A 21,232-nucleotide genomic window follows, 5' to 3' on the forward strand; every position below is an offset into this window, starting at 1 on the left:
TGCCATTCCTACCAAGAGAGCTCCAGCTTGAGCATCTCTGCTGCCCGCAGCAGCAGTCTGGCATAGGAAGAAAGGAAAGCAGATTCCAGGTCATTTCAGGCTTCGTTCATCTACACCCCCTTAAGCCACTCTCACAAACCAGCAAGTAGTCAGTGCAGATAGAGCACAGGTGCTGGTGTGTTACTGCCAAGATATACCACTTAATAAGCAGGCTGTAGCATTCTGCACTTGTTTACCTTTCAGGTTCCAGTTTCAGCACTACATTATTTTTATCCTGTTCTGTTTCCCTCTATCTACTACTGCAGGGATTGAGGACCCAAACCTTGCAACCAATATCTCCACTCAGCACACGTATTTCCAGTGTGTTGCATCATTATTCAACCGTCTCAGCTACCCTAAGGTAGCAGTGGAATGCTCCAGATGAGAGTTCAAATAGACACTCCAGGGTCAGCTGTAAGCACGGGGTCTCTCTTACCAAAAAAATCTACTGCTTCCCACTGTCCTCAGTCCCCCAAAATATAATCTGCCCCATAAAACCCAACTCCACTCAGCCTCTCGGGTCTCCCACTCCACAAGGGACTCACTCTTTTCTGATCATCCCCAAAGAGACAGCACTCTCACTTCACAATTAACAGGTCTCTCAACCTCTCACACAGGAAAAGGCATCAACCCAACTCAAGCCAATCCTCTGTTACTGAGGATGGAAAGCTGGTCTGATCCCCAACTAAGAGTCCTGTCAAATAAAGAGAAGTACAATATTTGTTCCACCTTGATCCCAGGGAACCTAATATTAACAACCCTTCCCATTAAAAGACATCTTTCCATTAAAACAAGCTCCTGTTTGGCAAGAAGTTATTCCAGTTCCCCTGTGGCAACCATGACCTGACCCTTTGGCTGCACCTCTGTGAGTGAAGTGGTGGAAAATTTCCCTTTGCCAAATATCAGAGAACGCCCAAGCACAACTGTGAGGGAAACAGCTTTGTCCTCCTCCTTCTGGGCATGCAGGTGTTCATCCTGCAATCACAGGGGAAGAAATGCAAGGTCAAAAAGAAAAAAGAAAAGGAGAGAAGGGGGGGAAATGACTGAGAAATACTGACGAATCTGATGAAGCGAGTATTCACCCATGAAAGCTTATGCTCCAATACGTCTGTAAGGGCATGTCTATACTACCTGCCACATCAGCAGGTAATGTTCGATATATCGGGGATCAATTTATCGCGTCTCATCTGGATGCGATAAATCAATCCCCGAATCAATGCCCGTACTCCACCTCAGCAGGAGGAGTAAGCAGAGTCGACGGGGGAGCTGCAGCAGTCGACTCGCTGCCATGAGGATGGCCACGTAAGTCGACCTAATATACTTCAACTTCAGCTACGCGACTAGTGTAGCTGAAGTTGCGTATATTAGTTTGACCCCATCCCGCTAGTGTAGCCCAGGCCTTAGTCTATAAGGTGCCACAGGACTCTGTCACTTTTTACTGATCCAGACTAACACGGCTACCCCTCTGATACTTGAGAAATACTTGTCGATGATGACAACAGACTCCAGCTGTCCACATCCATCAATGTTTCTGTGCTTGATAAGCAACACTGAGAACTGCGCTGCAGCATTTAGAAGAGATCATACAGATTGCTAAGCTCCTGGGTGTCAGATCTCAGACTGAAAATTGAAACAAGAGTTTTATCGCCCACCTTTCTACAATTGTAGAATATGCCAATCTGCAACAGCAATATCCCTTCTAACTGCTTTTAGGAATTCTCTGTAACGTGTTCAGCTGCATGTGGAGGCTGAGCTAAAAGTTGAATGTGAAATAAAGTAGAATTTGGGCTCTCATTCTGATTTACGGAGGTGAGTACAATCTCAGACAGAAGAAAAACAAGTCACCGTGCTCAATGTTGAGCAGGCTCAATACCAGGTCTTAGAGCTAATGAGTTAGAAAGGGCAGGGCTTCGCTTTCTTGCTTCTTATCTCACCAACAAAGATACGCAGTAATGGAAAGGGGAATGCACAATATTGTGTATTTAGTGAAATGCTCATGGGGACACAAACAGATCATTGTCACAACATGGTAAAAGAAACTATTACTGTACGACCAGAAAGAGACACAGAAGGGCACTCTCTGCAGGAAAGGAAAGCACATGACACTTGAAGAAAGTAACAAGCACATACAAAATGCACAGAGGCACCTTTCTGCATCCCTGTATTAAAGGGACGAGGAAGACTTCCAAGAAAAAGCCTTTTCTTAAGGTGATTCATGCTAAACCATGGCGATTTCCTTCAGGCTTAATTTTGCAATTACTGCAAGAACTTGCCCAGACAGTTGTTCCTCTACAAAATAATAATATCCACAGAGCAAGCAAAACAAAAAGTCCTCTGAAGAACGTTCTTCTTCCCCCCAAAAAGCAACATTGGTTCTGCATCTATTCTATATACAGTAAATTGTTTGGGACAAGAACTGCCATCACTTCTGTTTTATACAGCACTGAGCACACTGTGGGCACTTAAATGATAAACAGGAAGAGGAGGGAACAGCTAAATTCACTGGTGATTCAAAGGAGAGGTTTCTGGGCCCACTGAGAACTAGAAATCCCATTATAGTGCCAGTTTGTTTTTCATTAAATACATGTACATATAAAAAGATTAAAAAAAACCCAAGCAAGCAGAGAGGAGAGGGAAATAAGAAGACAAGAACCACAAGCAGGCTAGTTCCAACGCAACATCTCTCGCTATCCCACCGCTGCTATGATGTACTTCACTAAACCACTGCAAAACTGAGTCATATATCTGGTTACAGGCTCCATGGTGGGTTTATTCCAAAACAGCAGGCCAAACACAGACCACAGGAACAACAACAAACTGGTGAAGGGAATGTCCTAAGCGGTGGTAAAAAGAAACACTGTTCTGGTGTCCCACTCGTACTTCTGGGTTCTCCTTCAATAGAAAAGTCAGTATCATCCCCTGCATTTTAGAAGCATCAGCATCTGAAGATGTGATCTGGCTTTTGGTACAAATGAGGGTGAATACAGAAATTCTACATAAAGCTTAGAAGTCCCGACGGTCAGGGCCAGTGTAACCACTAGGCGAACTAGGCGGCTGCCTAGGGCACCAAAAAGCGGTGCCCCCAAATATTTTTTTACGCTACAGTGGAGCCACATCTTATGCAGGGGTTAGGTTCTAAGGTCAGCGCGTAAGAGGAAAATCGTGTATAGTGAAAATTACCATAAAGTACAGTATTCACAGTATACACTAGAACAGGGGTCCTCAACCGGGACACTGGCTGTCAGGAGCCAGCGGACGAATGCAGGTCAAGGGACGTACTGGCCGCCGCTTCCTGCAGCTCCCATTGGCCTGGAGCAGTGAACCGTGGCCAGTGAGGCCACGATCGGCCACACCTGCGGATGCGGCAAGTAAACAAACCGGCCTGGCCTGCTAGGGGCTTTCCCTACACAAGCAGCATCCCAAGTTTGGGAAACACTGCTTTATGGTACTGCCCCTTTTACTGATTTCCAGTAATCTGAAACTTGGACATTATTATATTCAACTGAGGATTACTGGGATGTAGGCATGAAGGAAATCTCATCTATGACATCACAGACAAAACGTGGGAAGAAAAAAAATGAGCACTGTGAAAGCCTTCCTGCTGCCGAGTTACAAAAAAGAAAAAGTTCTGGTAATACTTGTTCAGGATAGTCTCAGGCTAGTAACCTATTTTAGTTTCCTTGCATTTTATAGTCATTTTAACTCTAGAAGGTACACACTATGGAATAATGCTGCTTTGGTAATCCAAAGGCAAACATCTGAGCTGAGGAGATAGTATGATGAGATTTCCTACAATGGGATGTGGCCCAGTGGTGACCACCAGTAACAAAACTCCCCAGCTGACGGAGATGGAACATGGGGAGGGCTCTGAGTTACTACAGAGAATTCTTCCCCAGGTATCTGTCTTGGGGGTCCTGCCCACATGCTCGGGGTCTAACTGATTGCCAGATTTGGGGTCGGGAAGGAATTTTCCACTGGGTCCATTTGGCAGAGACACTGGGGTTTTTTGCCTTCCTCTGCAGCACAGGGCACTGGTCATCTGCAGGTTTAAACTAGTAAATGGTGGATTCTTTGTAACTTGAAATCTTTAAACCATGATTCGAGGACTTCAGTAACTCAGCCAGAGGTTAGGGGTCTATTTCAGGAGTGGGTGAGGTTCTGTGGCCTGCTATGTGCAGGAGGTCAGACTAGATGATCACAATGGTCCCTTCTGACCTTAAAGTCTATTTGGAGATGCATAGGCTTTTCACTGGTGTTGGGGGGGTGGGGGTTGGGGGAGGAACAGAACAGAGAGGGAACTGCATATCCTCAGACAACGTTAACAGTGAAAATTGCCTTTGTGAGGGGAAAACTGAAATCAGAACATACTTACCATTTAAAGCTAACAAACATAAAAGGGAATGTTATTCAGTAAAACACTGAGATTAAAAGTGAGAAGTAAAAAAAAAAGTTTGACCATATGACATAATTTCCCCTCAGACCACAGCAGCCTGTGCTCTGTGAATGACCCAGCTAGAGACAGGATACTAGTGGGTGTGAGAAAGGTCTGTGACAATACTGGACTAAAGTTATGGCCCAGTGTGTCACCCTTACTAGAGTAAGCAGAACACATGGTAATGGAAACACTGATACAATATCCCATTTTTGGCTCATTTCTTCCACTCCATTCCTCTCCTTGTCAGCTCTGGAAGGGTGGAGGAGATTGATCTTCGTTGCATCACTCACAGAAAAGCAGCATGGTCTTCAAGAACTGCAAGTTATTTCAGTGGGATCGTCTCTCCTGCATGGCTTCCTTCCACATTTAAAATCTTTACAAATGCAGTAAAACATTTTAAAAAGGCAAATGGCACAAAGAATTTAATAGGCAGAGGCCATAGGGCCACCTACAGTTACGGTTCTCAGTTGCTTATAACTGCCAAACTTCAGCCATTCAACTGAAATTTTCCACACTACACAATCACTGAATGAGGCGTGGTTGAATAGAAAATATTCTATGCAGTCATGCAATTAAAGATTAACAAGGAGGCTGAATTAGGATTGTACAGACGACCCTTAATTTTGGCATTTCCTAACTTTTATGTCCTTGACTTTGCAACCTTAACATTCTTTTAATGTCTATTTTTGTTTGTTTGTTAAAAGTAATTTCCTAATTACAAAAATATAAAACAGAAATTCTATCACATGCTCCCCTCCCAGTCTTGTGTCCCCCCTCAGCTCCTGATCCTCTTTGCTCCCTTCATCCTCCAACTCTTGTCTCCCATTTCCATGACTCCTTCAAGGAGGTAAGGACCCTTCTACCTCCCAATTCCTCACCCCTCTATATTATGAAAGCAGAAGGCAGTTTTCTAATGCTCAGTTCCAGCGCTGGGTGCCACACTAGCCCCTGGCTGCCAGAAGGTGCAGGTATAGGGAAAGTGTATTCAGCCCTTGCCATCCGGGCTGAAGCATGTTCAGTACAGTCAGAATCTTTGAAGAATTTAGCTGCAAAACTAACTTTCTACTGAACATGTTCAAACTGAGATTTTTTGGAGTCATATCTTGGCCAAGTTTGGACAGATTTTCACAGGAACATCAAAAGGCATAACCCTGACACCACGGTGACCCCCCTGCCAAATTTCAATTCCCTGCTCCAAAGCATGGGGGCACTAGAGTTCCTCAATTAAATGGTTGTAAGCATTTTTTTAACTTGGTCAAAAAGTACTTTTCATTAATTTCAGAAACAGATGAATCATTTTAACTAAAACCTCCCCCCAAAAATTCAGATTGAGGCTGACACCGGGCATGGAAAATGTCAGCCTGAATGGTTACTGTCTGTCAAACTTGTCAGCAATTCTGAACAAGGCTCTATGGCCTAGGGTTAGCACCTAAGCTTTGGATGCCAGTAGTCCTGGGTTCAAATACTGATCATGCCCTGTCCCTGAGATGTCCATCAACATCAGTAGAAGTGTGCCCACTCATGCTTATGATTTAGTTGGGGATTGGTTCTGTGTTGAGCAGGGGGTTAGACTAGATGACCGCCTGAGGTCCCTTCCAACCCTGATATTCTGAGGTCTTATGATGGGAAGTAGTGAGCAACCTTAACTTTAGATATCGCTACCAGGAATGCCTGTAATTAGCTACAACTTTAACATAATCTTTGTATTCACTGCCCATGATATATTCTGGGCTTTGTTCATTTACCTCATTCCAAATGTCTTGGTCAATATTTTAAGTGGAGACTATAACACTCTTCTGCTATTCTATTAGGACGGTTCCAGTTCTGAAAAGGCACTGGCTGTCGTCAGGCTGTCCGATAAAATACTACTATGGCTGCTACTGTTGCTTCAGAGTCACCTATTGTGATATTCACTACACAGTATGAGTCACTGGTGCAGCTGCCCCTAAATGGATCCTTCATTGTGAGGAGCCACAATGACACATAATATTGCCAGGATAATAAAATCATGACCAAAATCTTCAAAAAAGTGACTAATGATTTTGAGCACATCAATTATGGGATAGCCAATGTGAGATGCCTCAAAAGGGGCCTGACTTTTAGAAAGTGTTAAGAGCCCACCCTCTCAAAATCAGGTCCCTTTAAAATGTGTCAAGTTGGACCCCCTCAAAATCTTTAGTCACTTCTGGAAAATCTATTTTATTTTCTCATTTCCCTGTGGGGCAGTGGTTCACGCATCCCAGTGGCAGAGCTACCAGTGTCCTGAGGGTCTAAAAGGTGCCCCTGTCCTAAAAGCTATAAGAAATAATAAAAATAATGCTACTGAAAAAGCCAACAGGTTTATTTATTTATTAAGATGAGGTAAGTATATAGCTTTGAGCTCAGGGCTTGGGGATAAATAAAAGAGAAATGGTTTCAAATATAAAACTTTAAAATGCAGTTTTAAATTTAAAACCAATACACTTATGTTGCTAATTGTTTTGGATCTTAAAAGAATTTTGGTTTTGTGTTTTTTGGGTGCATATGTCTCTCACATAAGTAACCCTAAGCATATATGCAAATATCAGGTTTAGTAATTCAATTCCATTTCTTCTAAGTGCTGTAGTTGAATTTAAGTGCTAACAACCTCAAATGTGGGAGACTAAGCTGGAAAGAAAGTTAAACAACAATTTATTATTATTAATAATTTATACTGCAGTAGTGCCCAGGAGATATGTCATAGACCAGAACTCTTATACCAGGAACTGTGCAAACACAGAACAAAAAGGCTTATGGAAGAGTATATAAGCAGCATTATCTAGTATATTCTAGTCAAGTATCTACTGCATCCATCACCATGGTACCTGAGTACCTACCAGTGAAGTAAATGATGTGGCTAGCACCTGTCATTTGTGTTTCCTTATTGAAGAAGTGGACATGTGGAAAAGTGCAAACAGCTTACTTAGTTTCGCTTCCCTCCACGCAAAGATTATTACAAATTCCACTTTTACCAGCAACATACCTTTAGTTGAAAATACACAGTCCTTGAAAACCTTCCATCTTTTAAAGGGAGGGTTCATAACACTCAACAATATATGATAAATAAACAAAATAAGCAAAAAAGACAACTCCTAGTGAACCATCTCTGTGTTCTCATTGGCCAGCTACCAACTGTTACTCTGGACACTCAAAAAAACAAGCAAGAACCAAGGAAGGCAGTTTCTTCCATTGTGTCATTGCTACACAAAGCGATTCAAGGAATAAAACAGCTGCAATTTATTTCTGGGGCCAACAAAAGTGGAAGTGTACTTCAGAAAGCAGTAATTTGACCCCCCACAGCTACAAGGTTCCATTTCTAAATACAAACACAAAGTCAGGCTCATTTAACTCTTCAAAAGGTAGAGACTTAATAAAGATTTAAGGCTGTCAGAGCAAAAATAATCTGACATCCCGTCAGTTTACTGAAACTAAGTCAAGTCTGCTAAGCTTGAATATAACCATGTATTGAAGCTGGGACAGGTTTCCCATCAGTATGGCTTGACCCCTGGATGAAGAGTCTAGAGTCATTCCATTTTTGAAGTGAAAGTTTAACATGAATTTATCATATCCTGCTATTGTCCCCAATTCCACTTATGTTCCCCAAACAAAATACAAAAGGAGACACAAAGGAGTAGCTAATTAAAATCTCAGACATAACCACAGTTTATAGTACATACTGATAAATGCATGAAGAACATAAGAATGGCCCAACTGGGTCAGACCAAAGGTCCATCTAGCCCAGTATCCTGTCTTCCAACAGTGGCCAGTACCAGATGCCTCAGAGGGAATGAACAGAACAGGTAATCATCAAGTGATCCATCCCTTGTCGCTCATTCCCAACTTATGGCAAACAGAGGCTAGAGACAAAATTCCTGCCCATCCTGGCTAATAGCCATTGATGGACCTGTCCTCCATGAATTTATCCAGTTCTTGTTTGAACCCTGTTATGGTCTTGGCCTTCACAACATCCTCTGGCAAGGAGTTCCACAAGTTGACTGGGCATTGTGTGAAGAAATACTTCCTTTGATTTGTTTTAAATGTACTGCCTATTAATTTTATTTGGTGGTCCCTAGTTCTTTGAACAAGTTAGGAAATTCTTGCTACAAAATTGGACCTAAAATTGAACAAATATAATTTCTAAGGAAGCAGTTTTAGGACATTTGAGAAATTCCCACTTTAAAAGCCCACTTTAATTGGAGAAACCTTACAGGAAGGAGGATGGAAAAGCAAACAATTTCATCTCCAAATAATTGTTGGATGGCAAAGATCAGCAATGAACAGGTACTTTGGAACACCCAGCCCCACCATTGTGACAGTAAAGAAGATCTTCCTAGGTCGTGTTTAACAGTATTTATGACAACAGTAGCTATTTATATCAATGAACTCAAACACAGTGTGTGGTTCTGTGTACAGAGAAGCCAAATCCAAATGTTGATTGTTAAATTCAGAAGCTTCCACCCAGAACTACCTTCTCATGTACTCTTTTCCTGTTATATTCTTAATGTTTGCTACCCTCAAAGCCACCCTTTCCCTAAATCCTTTTCAGGGCAGCCTTTCCATCACGTGCACAAGATCCACAGTCAAGCAAAGTATTCTGGGACAGGATAGGTAACTGTACAGATAATGCTCAAGTGAGTAGAATCGCTGTGCACCAGCTATCCAATTACTCCTCTGGCTAGAAGACTAAACCATAAGTGGTATACAGAATTCTCCCCATCCCCATCCCCATGTTCACATGTGTCATGCAACAGGCTCAGGATAATGAAGCTTCTCTCTTTTAGAGACAAGGGTCAATGCTTTCTGCTCTCCACACAAGTTTATTTCTGAATTATAAATATGCAAATACTGCACTACCATGCAAATTTCAGATGTGAAAAATGTGGTTACTTTCACTTTGCTTCCCAACAACATCAATAAAGAATCTTTGATAAACAAAACCCATGAGTAGGTGCAAACAATAAAAAGTCCCTATTTGGTGCAAGCTAAGAAACCACTTTTACTAACCACCAAATGGCCCACTAATGAGAAGGCAACAGGCACCTGAAAAATCCCTGGCTACGTGAAATTAACACTGCATAAAACTGTAGCAGAGAAGAGAGAGAGCAGCACATCTATATTTTGTGATTCTCCTCCCCCTCCCATCTCCAGCCTAAACCTAGCCACTAGCTAAACCTACATGTGTGAATTAAGCTCTATTTATAAATCTTCAGCTGTTTTTTTTTAAATGGCCTTAATATAGTACAGTTGTTATGTTGTTTTTGTTGAACTTAGCAACAGGAAACTGTGTCACTCCTTCTGCAGCAAACTTTCCATTCTCTTGGTGCTCCAGATCCCACACCAGAAAAGCCAGATTTAAAAAGGGGCCAGGGAGGTTGGCTAATCTGAGCATGCTCCTTCCCTCACCAGGGAAGCAGAGGGACAGGACAAAGCTGCAGCCAGATTTATATTGAAGTATCATACCACCTACATGATGGAACACATAAAACAAAACCTAAATTCAGTACCTTTATTTTTGTCGCTCTTTTGAGATGCATGTTGCTTGAAATAAATGAAATAGGGGGTGTGTTCTTTTTTGCATTTGTCTAAACAGATCCTGCTATACAAGCAGACACCCAGGGATTAGTCATGAAAATTATCTACAAGGGGTGGGTGAAGAACAGTCAGCATCTTTACACTACAGCATTATGATAATGAAAGGCATTTATCAAAGCACACACATCTTAGATTGGAAGGTTAACAACACTAGTCCCTGGTTAGTCGCTGAGTTAACAATTACAAACTCAGCCTTAACTTGGTAAAAACCTACAAAAATAAGCCTGATTTTATTGTCTGCTTTGGCAAGATTATTTTACCGCCCAAAGAGCTTTCATTAATGTGCAGAGAAGAGTTCTCTGGGCTCCACCCTGTAATGTTACTTCATCTCTATATTGTTTACTATTATAACATTAGCTTCCTAATTATAAACTAACACACAAACACAGCTGCTCTAAAACAGCCCACACTCCTGAAAATGCTTCAAAGACAATTGGGACAGATAACATCAAGAAAGACAGCTTATAACAGAGCAAAATGCATGAAGGCTGATTTAAACCACAACTTAACTCCATCTAAAACAAATGTGATACCCGAGCTTTTACTGTAATTAATCCTCAAAAATGGTCATCGCTGACGGTGACAGAAAATGTTTAACACAAAATAACCTCACTTCATTTCAAACTTCCTGCCTGTTCTTTTCCTGGTGTCTCCCATTTTATGGTTCCCCTTTTCTCTTCAGATTTGGTTCCCCCTATATTTGGGCTTATGATAATTATTTATCTGCAATATTGTAGTGCATATAGACTCCAAACAAAATTGGGGTGCCACTATGCTAAGCACTGCGCAAACACACAGACTACATCCACACTGGAAACACTACAGAATCACAGCTGCAGTTGCGCCTCTATAGCATAGACACTTACCACTGAGACGGAAGAGGTCTTTAGTAAATCCACCTCTCAAAGAGGTGGTAGCTATATCAACAGAAGAACTCTTCGTTCGACCTAGCACTGTTCACACTGGGGCTTAGGTCGGTTTAACTATGTCTTTTAGGAATGTGAAAAATTCATATCCTTGAGGGATGTAGCTAGGTCAACCTAACTTTCTAGCATAGAGTAGGCCATAGTTAATAATCCCCTGCTCTGACGAATTAACAATTAAATAGATGACTGGTGGGAGGAGACACAGAAGCATAGAGAGGAAGTGACTTGCACAAGGAAACAGGACAGAGTCACATACAAAACCAGATCTCCTGACTTCCAGTGCAGTGACCTATCCACTGGACCATGCTGTCTCTGTGTACACACTTATGAACAATAATTTTATGTTAACTACACCATGAGCTACAGTAATACTGTAGGGGAAGGAGGGAATCTTTCACCTCCTCTTTGGACCACCTCAACTTTGGACAACCTCATATTGTGGGGCACCAACAGACCTGAATTACCTATCATACGTTATGAGACCATCAAAACTTTGTGCATTTGATTTTTTAATTTGTCTTTTATCATCTTTTTATTTTAAACTAAATACCATTTCAAAAATAAGGAGGACTAACAATCAATGCTATTTTTAGAAGGTTAAAAAGAAAAGCCACAATGTATAACTTATGTTTAGCTTCACAGCAGCTGTAGAAAGGAAATCAGCAACCCAGCTGATCATCAACAGCTGCAGAGATGTCTTTTTAAAGCATTGCAATGTACAGGATAAAGATGCAAAAATGACACTTACTGTTCCTTCAGAAACTGCATGCTCTCTGAGGTCTTTCAAAAAATCCACCTCATCTTCAGTTTTCATCTCCAGCTTTTCTGTAAGGACAGAAGGTTTGCAAAGTAGATTTAAACAAACTTCTCCCAAGGCGGCTGTTTCTCTGTTTATTCAAAAAGTTCTAAAAAACTTGACAGGCGTTATTTTCCTTCCAACAGCTGGTTTCATTCCTGACTTTGCTGCTTGTTTATTAGTAATTTTACAACTATGGTGTCTGTGAATGAAGGAAACTACGAAACAGCAGTGAGCACACAGAAACCACAGGACTAGACTTCTACAGATGGCTCTATGTGAAGCTTGAAATCTAGGTTATATTTGCATATATGTTTACACGAAAGAAGACTTGACTTCCATTATTCCTGCTGTATGATCAAAAAGTATATATTTGTTTGTCTCTGATTTAGTTGGGGTTGGTCCTGCTTTGAGAAGGGGGTTGGACTAGATGACTTCCTGAGGTCTCTTCCAACACTAAACTTCTATGATTCTATGATTCTTTACCATAACATGGAGACAGATGGGAGGCAAGAATGTTTTCTGAACTTTCAAGTGTTTAATGCAATGCCAGCATCTCAACACATGCCTCTTCTCCTTAACCTGAAGTGGTAGATTAGGTGCCAGAGAGCAGTAAGACAAGTCAGTCTCCATCCAAATTTGGCAACTGTCTGGACACTTTTTTTTTCTGGTAATAGTGTTGATGGAACACAAAAGAAACTTTGTGTCCCCACTGTTCTCTCTTCCCAGCAAATTATCATGTAAAACTTAAACGATCACCATTTACACCAGCGTTTTCTTTCTCTGCACCTTTCCCACTTCAAATAACCATTTTTGTCTTGTGACACCTACACAGACCAGGGCGTAAATCTAAAACCAATTTCCACTTCTCAAGAGCCATGCATTACAAAATACTTCAGAGAGAGTGAGTGAAGCTTCACTAGCCCCCTTGCGAGTAATATAAATATTCCCATTCTACAGAAGTGCAGAGAGGTGAAGTGATTTGACTAAAGTGTCAGTGAGTCAGTGGCTGAGCCAGGGACAGAACGCAACACCCCAGTCTCCCTGCTCTAACCATTAGGAACATCATTTTTCTCCTAGCCATCTGTAACTGAGCACTATAGGAATCAAAAGGATTTTTAACTGACAATTTGTAGCGGATCATTTGTACAAAAGGATGCAGTAGGAAACCACAGTTCCATCTTAAATTAAAACCACTGAAAAATGCAGTTGGCACTGATAGTGCATGCTAGTCTGTCTTAAGGGCATTAAGGATACTTTGCTACACACCACTTGCTATGTAATTCAAATAAATTACAAATTAACACAATGCTATGGTATCTGATAGAAAGAAATGATGAGTATATGGGTTGTTAACAGCAGAACCGACTAAAAACCCAGAGACAATTCAGCAGTAGTTCTGAGCACATGCGAGAATCACCCAGGGGACACCAGTTTGTTGGCAAAACAGCCAGTGATCATGTATTTATGATAAGGAGGAGGGTTCAGCCAGAAAGGGTGACCCTCCCTCACAAACTCTTGAAATGAGCTGTCAGAAAGGACAATAATGCTGCAGGAATGGGCCCCTGAGAAATGCCAGCCTGTTAATGCCCAGCATGTGCACCCTAACTCCCCCAGGGCATAGAGGGGGAAGGGAGCCACCCTGGGGCCCCAGGCTGCACATATAGACAAGGAACTGTGTTTAGGGGGAAAAAGACAGGCTGCTATCATGAATGTAAGAAGGTGCCCCTTAAGTATAGGGGTGGAAGGAACAATCTTGTTGCTAAAACACAGTACTGGGCATCGGGGTTCTCTTCCTGGCTCTGACACACATTTCCTCTGTGGCCTTGGACAAGTTGCTTAAACTGACTGTGCCTCAGCTTCCCCATCTGAGAAATGGGGATCATAATGATAGTTGTCTCCTTCCCAGTGGGGTTGTGATGATAAATTCATTTATGTTTGTAAAATGTTTTGAGATCCTGAAGAGAGGGCAAGGTACACGTCTAATCCTACTCCCATTAAAGCCAACAGTTAAACATCCATTGACTTCAATGGCAGCAAGATCAGGCCTTATTTTTGTTGTTAACCTGTAACATCTGTGATTGGCTAGATGTATACTTTAAGGGCTTTATCTTCGCAAATCACTGTCTGAGCATTGTTTACATATATGAATTTAACCCAGCCAAATCTGACTTCCAGATTTTGTCCTTTGTGGCCTTCCATATAATCACTTGGACTGGTCCAGCATGTGATTTGGAAGAAGCAATTTTGTGCACTTCACTTCCAGAACACAAGTACTTCTACTAAGAATGAATATCCCAAACCCATAAACTAGTGTTGAAATACATCACAGAGGCATTCAGGCATGGAGCACTTTAAGTAATATTGTTAATATTAATAAAACTGGTCTCCAGTGGAACCTGCCACCCTAGCTGCTGAAATAAATGCTAGTGAAAACCTTTCTGGACAGCCAAATCTTTCTGTCCCTGTGGTGTTGATGAGGTTAGGGGCTGGAAAGTAGAAATGGTAAAATTCTACTCATGGAAATTAAGCATATGCCAGCCAATAAATTCTCTCTAAAGGCCTGGACCTGCCAGGAGATCCATTAGTGCAATTTGTTCAAGGGGAATCTCTAGAGAACAAGGCACGCTATTCGTGATTTAGTTACGGTAGAAACCAGGCCAATGTGTGTCACCTTATCTATTGGGAGTTCGAACTTCAGCATCATACCCCAACTGCTTGCTTGCCCAAATGAGAGTCAGGCCAAATATGCACTATTCAAATAGCTTGCATGGAAAATCCCATTTCACAGGGGTAATTCAGTGCTGAATAAAAAGCCCAACCCCTAGGTACTGCATGAGGTTCGTAAGAATTTCTACAAGAGGCATGAGAGTCTCCCCTTGACTTCACTGCACTTTAGGACCAGGCCCTGAAAAGATGTTTGGATATAGACTTGATTTTGCTTTGGTGAACTCTAAATCTTATTAAACTGATCACATGACATGGGGATGAGATGAAAGAGTGTGATGTCATCAGAAGCAGTTAACATAAATTAAAAACTTACATAGCTAGATGGTCTTGCATCTTTCCCTGCCCCCTCACTGAGAAAAATCCTTCAATTGCATATCAGAAACTGTGACAATTTAGCAATGACAATGAAAAAAAAAAATCCCCAGTGAGTGTGTTTCTGCGAAGCATCCACCAAAGCCTCTACTCTCAGAAGGGCTCCAGCCCAACGTCTGTCAGAAAAGGATTTTGGTTTTTTCTGCTGAGCAGCAGTTACATCCTTAACCGCAAAATAAATATATACACGTCCCTACTTGCCAAGATAAGTTCTGACTCAGAACAAAGTGAACTTGAAAAACCTCACAGTACTTAGTAATTTGCTCCTTTGACGAGACAAGAAGTTACCCAGGTAGGGCAGTTATCACAGAACATTTAAATGCCATCTCCTCTCTCTCTCTCTCCCTCTCTCTCTATACACACACACACACACACACACACACAGAGCACAATAACAACAACAGAAAACACGTCTTCTGGTCTTTGCTTTAAACCCATGTTTTGTCTGTGCCCACATAGCATTATTCTGTAGATTGTTCCAATAATCCCCAGAAGAAGTCATTCTACCCTAATTTGTCCTTTGTGCCACTTCACATCGTGACCATGTTTTTCTTATGAGTAGAAGAGATAAACATATGCTGGATCCTTGTATGTTTTTTCCCCTTTTACATTTTTGAAATCTGTAACAAAATCCCAGTTTCTTTTCCCCTACCCCAGCTCAGTATGACGTTTTAACATTTTTATAAAAACAAGTTTTATTTTTCAGTATGGGTGCTAATTTACTGCACTGTAATTCCTTGTCTCTTGGATTTCTATAAGATATCTTGCATGAAAAACCTGTATATCCAACAGCCGGTGTAGAATTAAACCTTGGCTACAGAGACTTAGACAGCAGGAGACAAAAACCAAGGAGTTCCCAGAAGAAATTAGCACTCCCAGGTATTGACTTACAGCCACTCCCATTCTATTGAAATGTCAACCTGCCACAATACAAAAATAGAAGTTTCTTTTTTAAAGGAGCTTTCTGAGTCATGTAAACAGCCTGTTAAATAGCAGCTTATAAATTACGATGACTAATAAAACTCTTTAAAATCCCAAATTTACCAAAACTTAGAAAATATTCACCATCCCACCCCCAAAAAATAGGTACCCACAATTGTGCTTCCAGTCAATGCTAAAATAAATCACCTTCCACAACTCTACTTGACAAAATCTCTTCCCTTTATGCAGTAAAAAGCAGTCTCAAATTTCTATGATTTTACAGCTCCCGCCTCTAAACGGCTGGGGTCGCTGGATGCAATACATTAATATTATTTTCTTCAGAATTTTGAATTAGTCTTTTGTTTTGAGCTTGTTAAAGGAAAGAGATGTCTTACCTATAGATTCCTTATAACTAAATAAGAGAAACACAGAGATAGGTCAGCTGTTTCCATTTAACAGCTGCCTAAACAGGTGTAATATAAAGCCTGGATCAAATCAGCTGTGCGCTTCAGTAGAAATGTCACCTGTGATTTCAGTCCAGACTGGAAGACTCCAAAAGTCAGTTATTTTTTGTTGTATTTATCAGAGGAAGAGTTGCTGTTTTGTTTTGTTTTTATTTTTTGACGGTTCCTATTAGCTCTTGTTGAACACAGACTGACTCTGTCAAAGCTCTCCTGATGCAGTCAGTCACTTATCTCCTATGACATCACTCAGAGGTCCCCACTGATCCTTCATCCTTGCTTGTTGCACTGAATAAGTAATGAGCGTTTGAATTCCAGCACTGCTTAAATACAGTGGAAGACTGCGGCTTCGCTCCAGGATGGCTTCAGAGTCAGGAAAAGTGGGTGGAGGGATGTGTTCTCTCCCCCTCTTTTTTAAATGACTCAATGCCACCAATTAGGAAACTTCTTTGCCTAGTTCAGAATGACACTCACAGCTGTTCCAGTTGACCGGTAAGGAAGCTTTAATACAGCACGGTTATACTCTAACTCCAAATTCGCAGAGAATACGGGACAGAATTGAAGGAAAGAGTCAAGTTAGCACAAAACCTTAGGACACCTGGCCCAGAAGGAAACACAAACACACAGCAAATTTCAGCATCACGCTCCCATTTAACTGTTTTCTTTCCTACTAGGGAACATAATTTACATGTTAAAGATTCCTCTAAAATACTTTGGCATAAATATAAGACTGTTTCCTAACTGTGATGCAATCCTAGAAACATGTACTTGTATTGTAAACCTTTAATATCTATTTCAGATTTCTGGTCTCCGCAGGAAAAGAATGTGCACTTGCCAAGTGCAGGATTCCCCTCCCAGGGCTGGCCTCCGACACCCATTTCTCTCCCCACCATGGCCTGATTTTCATTCTTTAAAAAAAAGAAATCTCATTTAAGTTGGAAGCTTTTTCTGGCAGAAAGCTTCTTCCTTTATTTGCATGTGAAATGCCATGCGCACATATGGTGCTATATAAAAAAAACAAGACACTATTTTGCTTACCTGTAACAGACTCAGATCCTAGCACTTCTGAGCTTGCATCCCCCCGATTCGTTGGTTCACCAAACTGCAAACTTAAATCCATATCTCCATTAAGGATGTCTCCCATAATCATTCGGGCTTCAGGAAGGGATGGGGGGAGAACCCCAACAGGTACACACTCTAGCTTCCCAACTGCAGACTCAGGGACGGAAGAAGTTTCTGATATAGAAACAAATCCATCCGGACTTTTCACCATATTGGGAACTTTATGCAGCCAGGAGCCCTCAGCCTCTGGAACCAAGCTCTTTGCCCCCACGTCACGTGTAAGCTCAGCAGCACCATTTAGATTGTATGGCTGTGACTGTGAGAGAGACGCTTCCAGCATGGCATTGTTCTGCTCCTCTTGTTCTTTTTTGGGCCAATCCAAGACCTGTTGCTGGGCTTCTTTAACTTCAAACCCAACTTCGCTCTCACTGGCCAAACAAATGGTGTCAGTGCTGGAGTCGCTGTCGCAGGGGGGTTCTTCTGCAATAGGCTGAAGTGATGCTCTGGAGAGTACATTGTTCATATCCTCCTCCTCTTCTGGATCACCTGGTACTGTGGATGTTTCAGCTACACCTAAGGGTTCCTTATTCTCAAAGGCAACAGAAGGTGCTTCCATAACAGAGACCTCCTTTAATTCTGGCGCTTTGTTTTGCAGAGAGCCTTCCTGTGCCTCCTGACTGAGATCACATTCTTGGTTCAACATTGTGTCGGGAGGAGGGTCATTCTTCGCATCCAGCGATTTGTACTCTGATTCAGGCCCTTGTACAATACTTTCTTCTGCATCCACTGTTGCATTGTCATCTGCTTCCTGACAGGAGATTTCCCCTTTCAGCCCAATATCTGCGTTACTGTCAGTCGCTGCAGACTCCTCGTCCTGACTGCAGACAGAGGATTTCACAACAGCAGCAGATGTAGGCTCCTCGGACAAACCTTTTTCTTTGCCAAGTGTCCCACTTTCACATAGCTCCTGACTGGGTTCAGCTTTACTCTCTTCAGCCGGCTGTGACAGACTTTGCTCATCAGAGCCCTCCTTTCCCCCACTGTCTTTAGGCAAACCAGTTTCTGCTGGTATCTTACCATGCACAGAACTGCCCTGTTCAGCAAGCACTGCTGTCTCTGCTACTGCTGCTACTTCCTGGTTTTGTTTAGATTCTTTATTATGAATTGCAGAGGGTGTGTCCATTAAATTATTCTGGATACACTCTGTGCCCATGCCGCATGAAGAGAAGACAGGATCATTACCATGCACAGACGCCTCCTGTCCTGGAGGTGCCACTGCAGCCTCTCTCTCCTGACCAATTGCCTGTCCCTGTTGTAAATCTTCTTTAAATAAGGGAGACGAGAATGATTTGATTTGCTTGCCAGCCCCCTCCTGTTCAGAAATGCTTTCTGATGCCACCAATTGGTTTTGCAGAGGCTCTTTTCCTGCTGAGGACAAACCTGTGTCAAATGGAGGTTGTGACCCAGGCTCACATTTGCTAGCTGAAGCAGCGTCTGGTTTTAAGCTGTCACACATTTCACCTTTTAAAACACCTTGATTCTCAGGGTGGTAATTGTCAGCAGACCCCTGGCCTTCCTCTGCTGAATCTGTGCTTCCTCTGCCAGTAGTTTCCGTTCCTAGTGACATCGTTTTAAGGGCTTCACTGTCACCTTCGCCTTCATTTACATTTGCAATAGTTTTACTGCTTTCGAGGGAACATACAGTCTCTGCATCACTCGGACCAGGCCTGTCAAGGGGACTGTTTTTCATTTCAGAATTATTCTCCACATTGTCACTCAAAACCAGTTCATTCAGCCCAAGGTCTGCGTTTCCATCTTCCGCCTGCACGCCCTGCTCACCACTCTTACTATTGTTATTCACTTCCAAAACAACAGGCTCATGTTTCAATGCATTCTCTGAAACCTTTATTTCAGTCACAACCAGCAGATCCTCTCCAGTGTTGGCAATCATACTCTGTCTCTGCTTTACAAGGGGTTCACCTTGGACTAAGCCTGCAGCCAAATCAATCTTTGCATTTTTGGTGTTTGGGTCTGTTCCACTCTCTTCGCTGCTACTTGCCTCCCAATGGCCAACAGGGATAATATCACTGTTGACACGTGCATTTGGACTATCCTGTGCCTGCATCTCTTGTCTATCTCCAAATTCCCCACCTTTTCTTGGAGATTTTGGTGACGCTGCAAGAAAGGGCTCAGTAGCATGGAACGACTCCCCACTTGCTGGGGGCTGCTCTTTCAGACTTGAAGTTTTTGAACCCTGGGTCTCATCCTCTCCATTCTCCACACGCTGCTGGATTGAAGCAGCATCCACTGACCCTGTACAGTTCTTGCATTCTGCCTGGCCCATAGCCACAGCCACACCCTCCCAGGGCGTTTGGGCTTTGCATGCAGTTTCAGCCACAGGAAGAGAGCTTTCAGTTGTGCACTCTTCAACGATTTGCACTTCCTGTTGGGTATTATCTCTACTACACAGGCTGGCTTGACTCAAAACAACTCCAGTGGATATCATTCCGGTTTCCTCATTTGTATTTCCACAGGATAGGCTTGCAGCACCGTTCACTCCAGCAGCCGAGCTCAGCGTGCTGTCATTTTTATCTGATACAGTCCCAGAGTCTACAATAGCGGCTGGCCCCTCCTCTTCCTTTTTACTCAACGTAGCTGTTTTTTTACTTTCACAGGAAAAAACTGGGTTCTCTACACGCGCCAGGCTCAACAAATCACTTGATGTGTCGTTATGCACTTCCAAACTGCCACTGTCACATTGGTTCTCTTCGTGGCCCATTGGGGCTGAGAGCTGCCTCACATCAAAGTCAACCAGTGCAGAAGGGCATTCTTTGCTTCCTTCTGTTGGCGTTTCTTCTGAGAGGGGGGCTGCAGCAGCCAGAAAACCCTCCACCTCTGTTCCTATATTGCAGTTATCATCTGAAGTTCTCAGCTCAGGCTCTGGTTGTTTTGGTGCACTCTGAAAAGAGGGAAATAAAGACTATGACTATTTGTTGTGCTGTATGTCACACTCTCAAAGTGTACATGTTGATTTATCAGTCACCTGTACAATTCTTAAATCTGTAACATTAACTTGAGTGCATACAAAATGAGACCAGCCCCTCCCTCCATCTCTGCGTGTATATCCACTTGAACCACATCTACAAAATGTACTGGAACAGTAAATTGATCTTTTAAGTCTTGCCAGCCACTGGATATATTGAAGACTATTGCTTGAATGGATTTAAATTTAAACTCAGAAAAGAGCAGGATTTAAATTTAATTTGCAGTATTAAGTAAACATGCATTTGAATGTACAATCCAGCTCCAAAATGGCACATGCAGTTCTTTTCGAGACTGGCTCTGGGCTGAACTGCCACCCTGTAGGAGGATTACAGATTCCCTGTGTCTTTGCAAACACTGTATTAATCTGCCCACAAAGCAGGAAGCAGCCACTTGCCACCATCCCCTGGGGGGCTAGTAAAATACAGGATTTTCTCAAACAACCAATCCAAGGCTTGCTTACCACCTTTCCTCATTGCCCATTCCCTCTACAGTCCATCTCCCTGTGCTTGCTCCTTCTCCCACCCCACTCCCACATACCAAGTCCTCTGTCTCCAGCTCCTCTCCACCCAATGTAACATGCATTTTGGTTAGAACAGCTGCTGACTATCCTGCTGTGTTTACAGTAACCCTAGTAATAAAATAAAACCACATAATAACAGAGACCACTTGTAGCAAGGAATATGCATTATTAAATCTCTATAGTTCAGGTGTACAACAGCTCAGACGATAAATGTCAGTGGTGGGATATTCACCAGCACAATGGGGTCGGCCAATTCCCTTGAACTACACAGGCAAGCATAAAGTGGTCGCATAGAAACGCTTTTTTCCCCCCTTT

At 42.3% G+C, this 21,232-nt stretch overlaps 1 protein-coding gene across 7 annotated transcripts in view; it reads right to left on the reverse strand.

Annotated features, from left to right (window-relative positions):
• AKAP13 (A-kinase anchoring protein 13) overlaps positions 1–21,232 on the reverse strand; it is a 344,553-nt gene that overhangs the window by 139,952 nt on the left and 183,369 nt on the right. For all 7 annotated transcript variants that reach the window (XM_075069695.1, XM_075069692.1, XM_075069694.1 and 4 more), the window contains 2 exons: positions 17,329–20,311; positions 11,759–11,835 (listed from right to left, as the gene is read on the reverse strand). In XM_075069695.1, the coding sequence (XP_074925796.1) occupies positions 11,759–11,835; positions 17,329–20,311 (3,060 nt within the window). The remainder of the gene's footprint in view (positions 1–11,758; positions 11,836–17,328; positions 20,312–21,232) is intronic.

This window comes from Chelonoidis abingdonii, chromosome 9 (assembly GCF_003597395.2).
Source record: "Chelonoidis abingdonii isolate Lonesome George chromosome 9, CheloAbing_2.0, whole genome shotgun sequence".
In the NCBI taxonomy this organism is placed as follows: Eukaryota; Metazoa; Chordata; order Testudines; family Testudinidae; genus Chelonoidis; species Chelonoidis abingdonii.